This window comes from Meles meles, chromosome 4 (genome assembly GCF_922984935.1).
Source record: "Meles meles chromosome 4, mMelMel3.1 paternal haplotype, whole genome shotgun sequence".
Classification (NCBI taxonomy): Eukaryota; Metazoa; Chordata; class Mammalia; order Carnivora; family Mustelidae; genus Meles; species Meles meles.
The window spans coordinates 41,689,320-41,703,571 of NC_060069.1; the positions used below are offsets into that span (position 1 = coordinate 41,689,320).

Genomic DNA, 14,252 nt, shown 5'->3' on the forward strand with positions numbered 1-14,252 from the left:
AAACTTTGTGACTAGAAATATTTCTCTTTGACCTGTGTGCTGTTGTTCATCATCCTCTTTTCAATAGAAAATTGTGGGTTCACGTTGTGTCAAGTCAAGTAAAAATGCACTCTCCTGATTTTTGTTGTTATTGCTGAAATTCCCCCATACATAAATTCTAGAGAGATGTGGGCTCTCCTTTCTTCGAAGAAAGGGATATTTAGATTTCCTTTCAGTGCTGCCTTTCAGTGTTTGCAAAAGGTAAAAACCCAGTTCATTTACTACTGCAATTTCTTTTCACAGACATGCCTCTCTAGAATATTAAAAACATATATTGCCAGAATTTGTTATATAAAATATTTAAATCTCTACACCCAGTGTTTATATAGTCATTTTCTAAAAAGCCTTTCTTTTCTCCTTTTTAATGGGCAATTGTCTGACATTCCAGTTTTGTTAAACAGATGTTTGTTAAATCTCGTTTTTATATTCTTGCGTACATTTCTGACCTAATATCCATCTTGTTGTGCGCCTTGTGGTAGTGTCACTAGGACTTTGAAGGCTTCCATACTTTGTGCAATTGTAGGTGTAACTTATTTCAAATGTTAAAGAAAGTGAAGCCAAAGACTAGATTCTCTGGAGACGGAACTCCCATGCCTGTCGTTCATGGGATTATTTGGTCTGTCTGCTTGCCATGGGGCAGCCTGTAGAAGAAACAGAGGAATGGACTAAAGCATCCTTTCATTTATATATTTATTTATTTTAAGAATTTATTTATTTATTTGAGAGAGAGAGAATGTGCACATGCAAGAGCGGGGGTGTGGGGCAAAGGGAGACAAGAAGCAGAGTCTCAGGACACTGAGATCATGACCTAAGCTGAAAGCAGGTGCCCAACTGATGGAGCACCTGGGGCCCCCCTTAAGCATCCTTTAAAACAGGCCTGGTTCATCTAGATCATTTTTTCCAGAAAGTCCTTCTCGAACCTGAGAAGGCTAGCATATCATTAACCAAATGTTCAGGTTAAGTCCAGAATAGCCAGAATAGAGTGGGCTCAGTTGTCTTGGCAGGATCTCTAGCAGGTGTGTGGCTGTACACTCTAACTGGTTTAATTGTGGCCACCTGCTTTACTGAGTGCCTACTCTGGGAGGCACATGTTTGTTGGGCCATAGGCGTGAATGCAAAACAGACTTTAAAGGCTTTCGTGCTCCCTCCATTTCAAGGCTTCTGCTAAGGGGTTTCTACTCCCCCTGTCCAGTGCCCCTCGGGACAACATATTTTCTCACCTTCTCGGCATCCCCTCCTTCATCCCTCTACTGCTCCAGTCATGTCTATTCCAGCTTCTCTAAATACCAAGGGAACTGTCCCGAGGCCAAATCACTCCATCTGAAGCCTAGAAAAACATGGGATCTCCACTTTTTCCCAGGAGAAACCATAGATACTAAAGACCTTAGGATGTAAGACCTTAATTTATTTGGTTGGGTGGCTGGGGCTGATTGGAGGAGAGGGGCGAAGGAAGCCAGAAAGGACAGTTGTCCTGGTGACCACTCTCTGGAGCAGCCAGGTAGGGCCTAACCAGTGCCAACTTTCCTCTCGAGATTAGGAAGGGCGTCCCAGGAGCTCACGGAGGCAGGGTCCCTGTGAGCATTGCTGTGAGCATTTTTATGGGGAAGTAAGGGATGAGTAAGCCATCAGGGCCGAGGAATCTCCCTGAGCTGACACTGCGTCATTTTCTGCCCGTGTGTCTGACTTTATGTGGGTCACTAACTCCAAGTGGGTTAGTGAGGGGCCTAAACTGTGCCTGACAGTCTGTGTAGCTTGTTTAAAATAATGGCCTAATCAAACCTGGGAAAACTGAAAGAGTAATGAGGGACTATCCTGGCAATCAAGGATGAGTTGACTTTAGTTAAGGGTGGGAGCATTACATCACCAATGACAGTAAAGAAATCCCTGGGTCCACGGTGGGCCGAACATGTTCAGCTGGACTGCTGCTTTCTGATGGGGATGGGAACTCCAGGACACTGGCGGTCGCTGCTGTTGTCACATGGCTTTCCTTCTGCCGGGAGTCATTGTTTCTGTCCTCCTTCTCTGAACAGGTGTTGGACTGGATTGAAAACCACGGTGAGGCCTTTCTCAGCAAACACACCGGGGTGGGGAAGTCGCTGCATCGAGCCCGGGCCCTGCAGAAGAGGCACGATGACTTCGAAGAGGTGGCTCAGGTGAGCAGCTGTGTGTGGTTGTGTGTGTGTGTGTGTGTGTGTGTGTGTGTGTGTGTAGCTGGTGAGGGAGGCCAGGGCTGCAGTTTTGGTATTTGCTGAGGCAGGTCTGGTTTAGGGCCCAGTCAGGGCTGCCTTCCTGCCTGATGCAAGGATACACTTGTCTGCTCTTGGATCACTAGGTGAGTGATAGTCCCTCAGTTTCTGGTCTTCAGAGAAAATCTTCCTGCCAGCAGGATCTGTAAATGTCTTGTCCGCAAGGTGGTGACCGCTGAAAGAACTGACATTGGGAACATTGACAGCCCAGAACTACTGCTTATGGTTATCACCACAGGCAAGTGGGAGCTGGAAATCAGCCTTAGGTCTGCTTGCAGAACTGTGTGTCCTCCAGGATCCGGAGGAAGAGATGGCACCTGCTTCTGCAAGGCTGACTGTGCGCAGAGAATATGGCATAATATTTTGTCTTTTAGCTGAGCTGTAAACCTGATCCCAAAAGGGCATTTTTATCTAATTACACAAAGATGTCATGAGAGGCCTTGACCATTTGGCTTCATGGTGGAGGGATAGAAGAGGGGTTTTGGTTCTGAGCCTGAAGCCCCTCAATTTTATCCTAACTCCCTTATATTTCTCTCTCTCTCTCTCTATTTGTTTCTTTTGGGGAGTTCTTCCATGGGTCCTGAGCATCTTCATCTTCAAGATGAAGTATTATTCTGTCCATTTATCTTGTCAGACATGATCAGTTGCAGTAGGAACTAAGACCTAAGAATGAAGCAGGGAAGGGGCATCTGTCGGGGGATCAGTAGGGGACAAGAGGGAGGATGACAGAGCTAGCGTTTACCACAGCTGTAACCAGGCCCAGCTCCCATCCCACCACGTGGGCAGTCCTCACGGTGGGTGTCATCCTGGGGGTCGGACAGAGTGCCAGCCCCCATGCCGGGAGGCTACCAGCCCCAGACAAAACTGTGGGTGAGCCATGGATGCCAAAGGTGAGCCCCTGCCAAGAACCAAAGGGAGTAGAGTGGTGGGAGCAAACCACATCTCTAAGGAAGCTCCAAGTGTGTTCTGGAATGTGAGAGGCCTGACAGGTGCCAGAAAGACTGAGTCACTAGTGACCTCAAGCTGGGAATACAGATGGATTAGACCCAACCCATGCAATAAAGAAAGCCTCATATAGAATCTTTGTGCACAGTTGGTGGGGATGTGGATTAGACCCAACCCATGCAATAAAGAAAGCCTCATATAGAATCTTTGTGCACAGTTGGTGGGGATGTGGATTAGACCCAACCCATGCAATAAAGAAAGCCTCATATAGAATCTTTGTGCACAGTTGGTGGAGATGTAAAGTGATGGAGTCACTGTATGGCAATTCCTCAAAAAATTAAACATAGACTTACCATATGATTCAGCAATCCTGATTCTACATATATACTCAGAAGAATTAAAGGCTGGGATGTGAAAAGATTCTTGTATACCCATGTTCAGAGCAGCATTATTCACAATAGCGAAAAGGTGGGAGTAACCCAAGTGACCAGATGAAATTATGCTATGTGCAATAAGTCAGTCTCAAAAGGACAAATAGGAGTGCATTTATATGAAATACCCAGCGTAGTCATATTAATAGAGACAGAAAGTAGAATGATGGTTTCTAGGGGCTGGGGCAAGGGAGGGAATAGAGAGTTATTATTTAATGGATCCAGAGTTTCAACTTTATAAGATAAAGAGTTCTGGAGATGGACGGTGGTCGTGGTGGCACAACAGTGTGAATTTATTTAATGCCACTCAACTTAAAACGTTTTACATTATGTATATTCTGCTACCACCACAAGAACAAAAAAAAACAAGCCTCATCCCTACAAAGACCTTCAGCAGAATGGGCTGGATCACACGCATGTCATATAGACATGGGCCATATAGGCCTCTGGTTATAGCACAGACCTCAAATATCTGAGTTTCTAGACATTCTGGGTGCTTCTGCTGTCAGGGGACAAAGGGTGGGACAGGGCCGCGTGGACTCCCTGTCTGCTGAGAGTGGGGTTGTGGTGTCTGGGACAGTCTATTGGGATGGAGCCATCCCACAGCTGTGATGTTCTTGCCCCTTGGCTTTCCTGTGACTCAGCCCTTCCTCGCTCAGAAAGGATATCCCACAGCCCTGAGCTAGCCAGTGCCCTGTGGCCTCCTTCCTACTGCAGCCTCAGAGGCAATGTCAGCCTTGGTTATCGGCCCTTGAGGGCACTATTGTTTTGTGTGTTGTTACAACTCAGGAAGCTTGGCTGCCACCTGGACTCTAACCTGGCTTCTCCCAACTGCTCCCCTACCTTCTTACTGGTGCCTCCTAAGCCTTTCACATGGGACAGTGCCTTCCAATCAGTAGCAGAGGCATAGTCACTTAAATTCATATTAAAGAAAGAGTGGGGGGCGCCTGGGTGGCTCAGTGGGTTAAGCCTCTGCCTTCGGCTCAGGTCATGATCACAGAGTCCTGGGATTGAGCCCCACATCGGGCTCTCTGCTCTGTGGGGAGCCTGCTTCTCCTCTCTCTCTCTGCCTGCCTCTCTGCATAGTTGTGATTTCTCTCTGTCAAATAAATAAAATATTTAAAAAAAAAAGAAAAAAAAAGAAAGAAAGAATGGACACATTTTTGAGAGCCTGTTTCCATTATGTATTTTATCCACCTGTCCTGAGTGGCGGATAGTATTAGCCTTGTTTTATAGAAGATGAACGCTAAAGCTCAGAAAATTCTTCAGTGTGCCCATACCATCTGGCTTGTCAGTAGCTCTGCTAGGTTTCAAGCTCAGGTCTGTCTGACCACAGAGTCATGTTTTTACCCCAACTTCATGCTGCCCTTCCTTAGTGAAGTATGGGACCTGAGTGTAAAATCATTTCAAAGTGCCAGTTGGCTCATGAAGAGTACAGAACAAAGAGCATGAGTCGGGGGTGTGGAGAGGAGATGCTGCGGTGGCCATTCCATTTGACATACAACTTTTCCCAGGCTCTGCCAGTGAGTAAGGTCTTGCTATAATCCACTTCTCCCTGTCCCTGCTTTCAGGGAAGATGGTGTCTTTCTTAGGAGAGAGAGTTCTACCTTCTAAAGGGCTCATGCTTTTCGAAGTTTTCCCTCTGGAAAGGGGACAGATGTAGACAACAGAGGACTCACATAAGTAAGGGGCCATGAAGTTGCCATATTGCCCTGTAAGTCGGTCTTTAGAGATGAATCTCTTAGTATGGTAATAAGTCCTGTTTTGTTTTCTCATCCCTACTCTGGGGAAGGGAGTGGAGCTGCCTAGCATCCTGGAATTGGTAGTCCACATTGGAAAACCAACGTGATTGCGGCAAAGGCAGATGGCTGGCAGCAGCCTCAGATCCGCTTTGTTCTATGCAAGTTGATCATCATGCTCAAGTGGTGAGAAAGGAGATGATCCAGGCAGAAAAGGGCGTGCTCTCTCTCTCTCTTACTTCTGTTCTCGATCAAGTGAGGGCCACCGGGAGGCAAGGAGAGGATTTAATCAGGATTAGACAATTCTTGAGTCAGAGATCAATGCTATAGAGCTCAAGCAGGGATTCTCTTGTTGCTTGTTGGTTGGGGTTGCTGGTTAAGAGATCTAGTCAGGAAGGACATCACAAATGGTGAGGAGTATGAGGCTGGGGGTTCACTTGTAGCCAGTCCTACAGAGGGTCATGATTCAGTGAAGGAATCTCTTTTATAAGATTTTTTTTTAATATTTTATTCATTTGACAGAGAGAAATCACACTAGGCAGAGAGGCAGGCAGAGAGGAGGAAGCGGGCTCCCTGCGGAGCAGAGAGCCCGATGTGGGGCTCGATCCCAGGACCCTGGGATCATGACCTGAGCCGGAGGCAGAGGCCTTAACCCACTGAGCCACCCAGGCGCCCCGGAGGAATCTCTTTTAATGTCATGACTTTATGGTTCCGTAACCTGAGGCTGATTGATATGAGAAGAAAATTCTGAGCACCCGTTCTCTATATTCAAGTTAAAAAATTGTCTTGAATCAAAGCAGGAAGGGAGCTGTTGCACCTGTTGTACCCCTGGGATGCTCCCCTTCTACAGGGAAGAGCAAGTCCTCCCATGCACAGAGAGATGCTCAAGGGCAGTGTGAACTCCTGGAACAAATACGCCTCTGCTTTGGAGATCATGTAAAGACATTTAAGACAATAGTAGAAATATCAGTTATATCTGGGAAGAATTAATGTAGCAAGCCATGACCTTACATTTTGTGTTTATTAGCTCTTGAACACATTTTAAACAAATGCACCGATCATTTGGAGGAAACGAAGTATTTATGGTCCTCGCTCCATCCTGCAGATGGCACCCTTTGAATAGTCTCCCTGGAAGCAGAGCTGAAAGGGAAGGGAGCTTCCAGCCCCCACCCCCTCTGGTACTTACTGCTGCCAGGGGAGGCTCCTGACAGACAGGTGGGAGAGTCTGGGGCCAGTGTGCACGAGGGGGTCTGTCTCTATAAATATTTTTAGTCCAAGCTACTGAGATTCTCTGTGCTCAGATAGAAGACCTGGGCCCTAGTGGGTACCCTTCTGGTCCTTGTAGATACTTTACTTAAGTTGCCTATAAACTCATCACATGACTCAGGCTATAGAGTTCATCAGATTTCCAAAGACACTTATTATATTTTTTAAAAAAGATTTTTATTTATTTATTTGAGAGTGAGACAGTGAGAGAGAGCATGAGAGGGGTGCAGGTCAGAGGAAGAAGCAGACTCCCCATGGATCTGGGAGCCCAATGCGGGACACAGTCCTGAGAGTCCAGGATCACGACCTGAGCTGAAGGCAGCCACCCAACCATTTGAGCCACCCAGGTGCCCGAAAAGATACTTATTATATTTTTTTATATATTTATGTTGCACGGTAGTCATTATCAGGAGTATAAACAAGCATAAGCTAGAGTTGCTGCCCGTCATAGTGTGACTGTAAGGGGATACACGTGTCCACATCTGCCCAGAGGGAGTATGGGCTATGGTACTGTTATTTTGTCCCGAGATATTTTCTATTACTCAGAAGGAAAGTACTCAAGTGCCTGTGGTTTAGATAGCAGCTGTGCGGGCTCTGTGAGTGGTCTGCTTTATGACCTCATTATCTGGAATGCCAGACTTTCTGTAAGCTAGCTTAGTAAATATTAGCCATCATTTGCACTCAAATATATATTATCTAAAATCTCAAAGCACCAAATCACATTTAAAGCTAAGCATATTAAATAGCTTTTGTGTAACATTTTTGAAAGAACAGACCATTTAAAGGAAGATTTAAAGAAATATAAATTTATATATATATATATATATATATATATATACACACACACACATATATATTGTACAATTAAGCACCTCATTCAACAATGTCTGGTTAGTTGTTTGTCTGACTCTTGCTTTTTTTCTCAAACTTGGATAGAAAACACTTAAAAAAATCATTCTGAGTCTTGGGGTCACAGTAGGCAAAATGGAAGGGAAGCATTTTAGTGGACCTATCAGTGACCTTACCTGTTAAAGATCATCAAGATATAATCAGCTAACTTACCAGAGCTCCAAGGGCAGTTAGAATAGGGAATCCATAGGAGTAGAAAGCCCCTGCCCTCAGACAGTAGTACTCATCAGTTCCCAAGCCCATCAAGTCTTTGTCGGGCACCTTGAGAAATGAAAGAGATATAACAGTTTCCGTCTTGAGGAAATCATGATCCAAAGAGAAACATGCATTAAACATATCTAACCCTATAAGAAGTCCCATGGTTTGAAAGGAAGCATAATCTTTATCCTTTCAGGGTTTTCGAGGAGCACTTTTCAGTGAAACCAAGATAAACCATTAGTTCATTGGGTGATCCAATAAATATGCCTGCCTAGGGGATGGCGTGGTGCTCTTTGGAGTAAGTTCCATCTTTCTTTTCATGCCTGAGATGGTGACCAATTATAGCAACTGCAGATGCAAGCAGAAGGGAAAGGTGGGAAAGCTTCAACAGATGCTGTTTCACACTCCAGCTTCTTAGAGAGGACAAAAGTTTCTTCAGCAGGATGAAAAAAAAAAAATAGTGAGGAAGAAAGCCAGGAAAATACAGAGAAATTAATGTCATGAGGTGGGCAAGTGGAAGAAATGAAGAACAATCTTATTACCCTTTGGATCTTGCATGGCATTCATCCCACTTGAGGGGATTCAGGACATTCCCTCCATGAACACCAGCGAAAAGTTGCATTAGCTGAAGGGAGGGCTTTTGGGACCTCTCTCAGGAAGAGGAAAGATAGGTTATATTCTGGAGAACTCCCAACTATGGGTTTTGAAGGTCACTTTATATACACTTGATGTGGAAATTGAGAGGGGATCAGAGCCAATATCCAAGATATTATAGTCTACCAAGAACCTCTTATCAAGACCATGAATTGACCTTCCCACTTCTAGTGCTTCCTCTATGGAACAAATGGCACATTCAGAAGAAATTGATACTGCATTCCTAATGATTTTAAGTTCTGGGTAGTGAACTGAATGACTCGAAAGCACTGGTGACATTCTTATCTCTTGTTCCATGTGATGGCAGGGACTGTGGAAAAGAGGGGAGACATTGAAAGACAAATGGCTGCCTATGTAGATGGTGGTTTCAGAAGTGTTCTGGAGTATACCCTACAGAGCCAGGATGATGGACTTCTGGTAAGGGAAGAGTGCATCTCGTAAAGATTGGGGAAGGTCTGGCAGAAAGCTTTGCTGCTCTATCTAGAAAGGTGGAAGTGAACTCTGAAGTGGAAGGAGAAAATTATCCTAGTAATGTGGGGCACCATAGAGGTGACATAGAAAGAAGCACCTTGTGAAGGAGATGCCCTTAGGTCATCTTAGGTAGGAAAATACAAATACAATTGCCTATATATATACACATATATGTGTATATGTATGTATATATGTAAAAACATTATAATATATATATACTTATAATGTACTTAAATTTTAATACCAGAATACAAATATAATAACCATTCCTGAGACTTTAGGGTATTGAGCTTATAACTAGAAAACAGTGAGAGAAGAGGATTTTTTGTTTGAAGGACTCATTCTAACAGGAAGGATGAACATATATCAGAAGGGATCACATCAGTATGAGATCTACAAACCTGAGGGTAGTAAACAATATGGAGAAGTAATAGAGATATATGAAGAGGGAAAAAAACTGACTGCTACTGGAAAGGACCACGGTCTGCTCTATCACAATGAGGGTGTGGGAAATGCTGTTCTGTTCTGATTTTGCTTCCGGTTCAAGGGAAAACATGGTGGTGATGACAGTCCTCAAATTTCCTGGCATCTCCTGTAAATTTTGTGACACTGTAAATAAAACATCTTTATGTTGTTGAGAGTCGAAGATTCTGCATGAAAGAGAACGAATCATTGTAGAAAAGCTCAAAGGAGTATAGGTTGTGTCTAGACTCTCAAAAACATTGACCTTAAGAGGTGAAAGGGCTTAGACTTTGCTCTTAAAGCAGAGAGAAATAGTAAAGGCTTTTGAGTAATGGTATAAATTATAACACAGTTCACCCATGAATAACACAGGGGTCAGGCACCACCCCTTGTGTAGTCAAAAATCTGCATATAACTTTTGATTCCTCAGAAACTTCACTGCTAATAGCCTGCTGTTGAGAAGAAGACTCGCTGATAACATAGTCAATTAACACATATTTTTATGTTTAATATATATTATGTGCTATATTCTTACAAAAAGTAAACTAGAGAAAAGAAAAATGTTAAGAAAACCATAAGGAAGAGAAAATACATTTACAGGACTCTACTATATTTATCCAAAAAAAAAAAAAAAACCCACAAATAAATGGACCCACTTGGTTCAAGCTCATTGTTGATCAATGGTCAACTGTATAATCTCTAAACCAAAGAAGTAAGGATTTATCTACCCACTGGCTATTTAAATCACATATGTAGTATTGTGCCTAATTTGAGAAAATATATATTCAAAAGGATATTGGCAAACTGTACTTGATTGTGAGAAGACTGCTAGGATAGTTAAATCCAAGTAACTGGATATATTCTGTTTTGAGTAAATAGTGTTTTATGGAAGGCAGAGCATTAGGCTTGATAGTTGAATGCTTCCTGTAGAAGAGATAAGGATGGAAGGGATAGTGAAGCCAATTTTAGCTTCATTCAGATATAACTTCTAACCCATACTTGATTTTTTTCTGAGCTGACCAAAATCAGAATGAAATACTTTGTGATGTCATGTGCTTCTTACCACTCGAGGTTTTCCGGTAGAGGTGACCCTTTATTCCCTTAGGATATAAAAATCCTCAAGTCTTCCTGTTTTAAAAATGAACAAACAAAAAAGTGAGTAAAAAGAAACTTGAACTATCTTTTCTAGTAGTTTAGACTGCTTTCTCTGTGCTTCTCCTTTCCTTCATAGCCCAGGTGTTTGAGAGAAGAGTCTTTATTTGCCACCTCTACTTCCTCATCTCCTAGATGCACTTTGACCCCTGCCGTTAGACTTCTGTTCCCTCTGGGCAAATGAGAGTAATCTTATCCAAGTCTTCAATTAGGCTTTTTTGTTGCTAAGTTCAAAGGACACTTTTCAGATATTAAATGGTCTTCGGAAGGCATTTGACCCTGTCAACCATTTCCTTCTTTTTAAATTCTCTCCTCCCAGCCTTCCATGACACCATGCTCTCTTAGTTTCCTTGTCTTTCTGGCTGGTCCTTCTTGGACTCTTCTCCCTTTTCCCAAGGATTTCCTCAGACCATCTCTTCTCACAGTACACCCCAGGCATGATTTTATACTCTGTCTTAGCTTCAACTGCCACCCTTAGTCTGATGGCTCTGAAATCCATGTCTTATCTCTGATCTCACCCCTGAGCAACCTATTCATAAACCTGTTAACCCTCTGGACACACCTACTTAGATTTCTTGGAGCGTTCTCAAATCCAGTGTATCCAAAATTTATTTTATCATTTTCCACTCCTTCCAGATGTGTTCTTCTTCCTGTATTCCCCACGCCAGGGGGGACACCAACAACCCAGTTGCTCAAGCCAGAAACTTGAGAGTTGTTCTTGACTTCTTGACTTCTACTTGGGAGTCATTCTTGACTTCTACTTTGCTCTCACACCTCATGAATCCTTGCAAAGTCCTGCTGATGCTACCTCTTTATGTGTCCCTTTCCTCTCATCTCTGTTGCCACTGCCTGAGATCAGAGTCTCATTATCTCATCTTTGGTTTGTCACACTATCCTCCTGTTTTCCCTGACTCATCATAGTCTCCTTAAGTCCTTAAGCCATAAATTAAGCCATCAAACTTAAGCCATCAAACTATTGATATCATAAACCTTTTTATGACCTGGCTACTGCCTTTCTGGCTTTGTCTCTTATCCCTCATGTGCTCCCTTTACCACCCCCCCATACTCCTGATGTCCCCGTTTGTACCTGAACATCCCATGCTCTCAAGTGTCATTGCTGTCTGCTCTTTCATCACTCCCATTTATTTAAGTCTGACCACCCCTGGCAGCTTCTGTTCATCTTGAAACAATCATGTCAAGTATCTTCTCTTCTCAGAAGTGGTTTCCACTGTTTGGTTGAATGCCCCTTTTCTAGGCATCCACTTATTTTAGCCATATCCCTGTCATCATTAATTTTATGCCAGCCTCACTCCCCAGCTGGACTGTGACTTTCTTAGAGCATGAATTTTGTCTCATTAGTCTTTTTATCTCAATGCCTAGCACAGGGAGCCTAACAGGCAATTGGCACTTGAAAAAGTAAATGAATGGTACAGAGAGGATTTCTTTGTGGGATGGATATCAGGTCCGATTATCTCTGAGATCCCTTCCAATTCCAATTCATGATAAATGGAAGAGAAGTAGATTGGATGAATATTCATAAGAACACAGCCCCAGAACCTTATAGCCTGGGGCCTGAGAGGCACCCTGTTAAAATTAGTGAGACTGCACTGAGCTGGGATCAACATGGATGGCCCTGCCCAGGATTGGACACTTGGCAAGAAGCATTTTTGGTGTCATATTTTGAGTGAGGTTTTTGGACTCTTCCATGTTTTTTTTTTTTAAGTTAAAAAAAAAATCTAAAAAATAATTTCAGTTGAAGTCCTAAGAAACCAATCTTGACAAGAAGAAATGGTGATTCTTACTATGTGCATTTCCAGCCCCACTAAGTTTCCATGATTTTTCCAGCTGGGATAGCTATCATCATACTGTATTGTTAACCCTCTTCCTCTTTAGCTTACATGTAGTGAAGTTCTTTCTCTCTTGCAAAAATTCTTTTTTGAGAGATGAATAATATTGGCCTTTTCCAAAAGAATTTTAAAGGGAAAAAAAGCAAATACCCAGAAAGTAAATTAGATAAAAGTATACTGTATACTGATTTTATGTTCAGTATATTCATTCTAAGTCCAAGATAGCTCATCTAGTCATACTTCTTTTGATTCAGTGTATCATGTTCATTGATAGATACTTTTTGCTTCCCCCTGTTGAAGAGACCCTAACACCAACAACAATAATGGTAGTAGCATAACACTTACCGAGTACTTTCTGTGTGCTGGACACTGTTTTATTTTTCCTATACTAACTCACTTAATCCTTATAACATTAACGAGTTAGGTATTTCTTTTTTACAATTTTTTTATTCAAGTATGATTAAGATACAGTCTTCTATTAGTTTCAGGTGTGCAATATCATAATTCAGCCATTCTATACATTTCTCAGTGCTCATCAATATAAACGTTCTATTAATCCCTTTATCTATTTCACCCATTTCCCCCCCATTAACCTACCCTCTAGAAACCACCAGTTTATTCTCTGTATTTGAGTTCATTTTTTTGTCTCTTTATTTCTTTGTTCATTTACTTTGTTTCTTAAATTCTGTATATGAGTCATATTTGCATATCCCTGAATGACTTCTCTCACTTAAGCACTATAACTTCTAAGTTGTTGTTGCAAATGGCAAGATTTCATTCTTTTTTATGGCTGAGTAATATTCCATTATATGAATATTATTATAACTTAATATTCCATTAAGAACCTTTAATAAATATTTTTAAATATATATTAATATTCCTTTATACACACATATACACACACCACATCATCTTTTTACACTCATCTATCAATGGCCACTTGGGTTTGGGTTGCTTCCATATGTTGGCTATTAGAAAAAAACGCTCCAGTAAACATAGGGGTACAAATATCTTTTTGAATTAGTGTTTTCGTATTCTTTGGGTAAATACCCAGTAGTGGAATTACTGAATCATATGGTAGTTCTACGTTTAATTTTTTGAGGAGTCTTCACAATGTTTTTCCACAGTGGCTACATGGCCTCATTCCTACCAATAGTGCATGAGGGTTCCTTTTTCTTCATATCCTTGCCAATATTTCTCATGTTTTTTATTTTAACCCTTCTGAGATAAAGTGATATCTCATTGTGGTTTTGATTTGCATTTCCCTGATGCCTAGTGATGTTGGGTCCCTTCTCTTATGTCTGTTGGTCATTTGTATATCTTCTTTGGGAAAATGTCTATTTAGGTCCTCTGGTGGTTTTTTTGATTGGATTATCTGGTTTATTGGTATTGAGTTGTAGAAGTTCTTTATAGTTGTAGAAGTTGGATAGCAACTCCTCATTGGATATGTAATTTGCAAATGTCTTCTGCCATTCAGTACGTTGCTTTTTTGTTTTGCTGATGGTTTCCTGTGCTATGTATTGGTCTTGGGCCAGTCATTTATTTCCCCAAGGCTCAGTGCCCTTCTCTAAACTGGACCTAGGGACAGCTACCCTGGGGAGTGATGTGACTGTTGGAAATAACATATGCAAGTGCCTACTAGAGAATTTGGTTCATAGGAGATGATTGATGAACAGTGGCCTCTGTGGCAGCAGTGGTGACCATGGGGTGGTGATGATAGAATACCTCTAAGCCTCAGGCTCTTCCAGGCTGGGTTATAAGTACCCTGCTGTCCTCTGTCAACACTCAGCTTGGTGTGGGCTGCTTAACCATGTTGGGAAGAGTAGGTCTCTTCCCTTTTCTATATTCTTGACTCCTTTATCATAGACTAGTTGACTGTATAAGTGCAACTTT

General features: G+C 42.3%; 1 protein-coding gene across 18 annotated transcripts in view; it reads left to right on the forward strand.

Moving 5' to 3' along the window:
- The window catches only part of KALRN (kalirin RhoGEF kinase), a 672,007-nt gene that overhangs the window by 310,728 nt on the left and 347,027 nt on the right, over nucleotides 1–14,252 (forward strand). For all 18 annotated transcript variants that reach the window (XM_046002937.1, XM_046002938.1, XM_046002933.1 and 15 more), the window contains exon 10: nucleotides 2,070–2,192. In XM_046002937.1, the coding sequence (XP_045858893.1) occupies nucleotides 2,070–2,192 (123 nt within the window). The remainder of the gene's footprint in view (nucleotides 1–2,069; nucleotides 2,193–14,252) is intronic.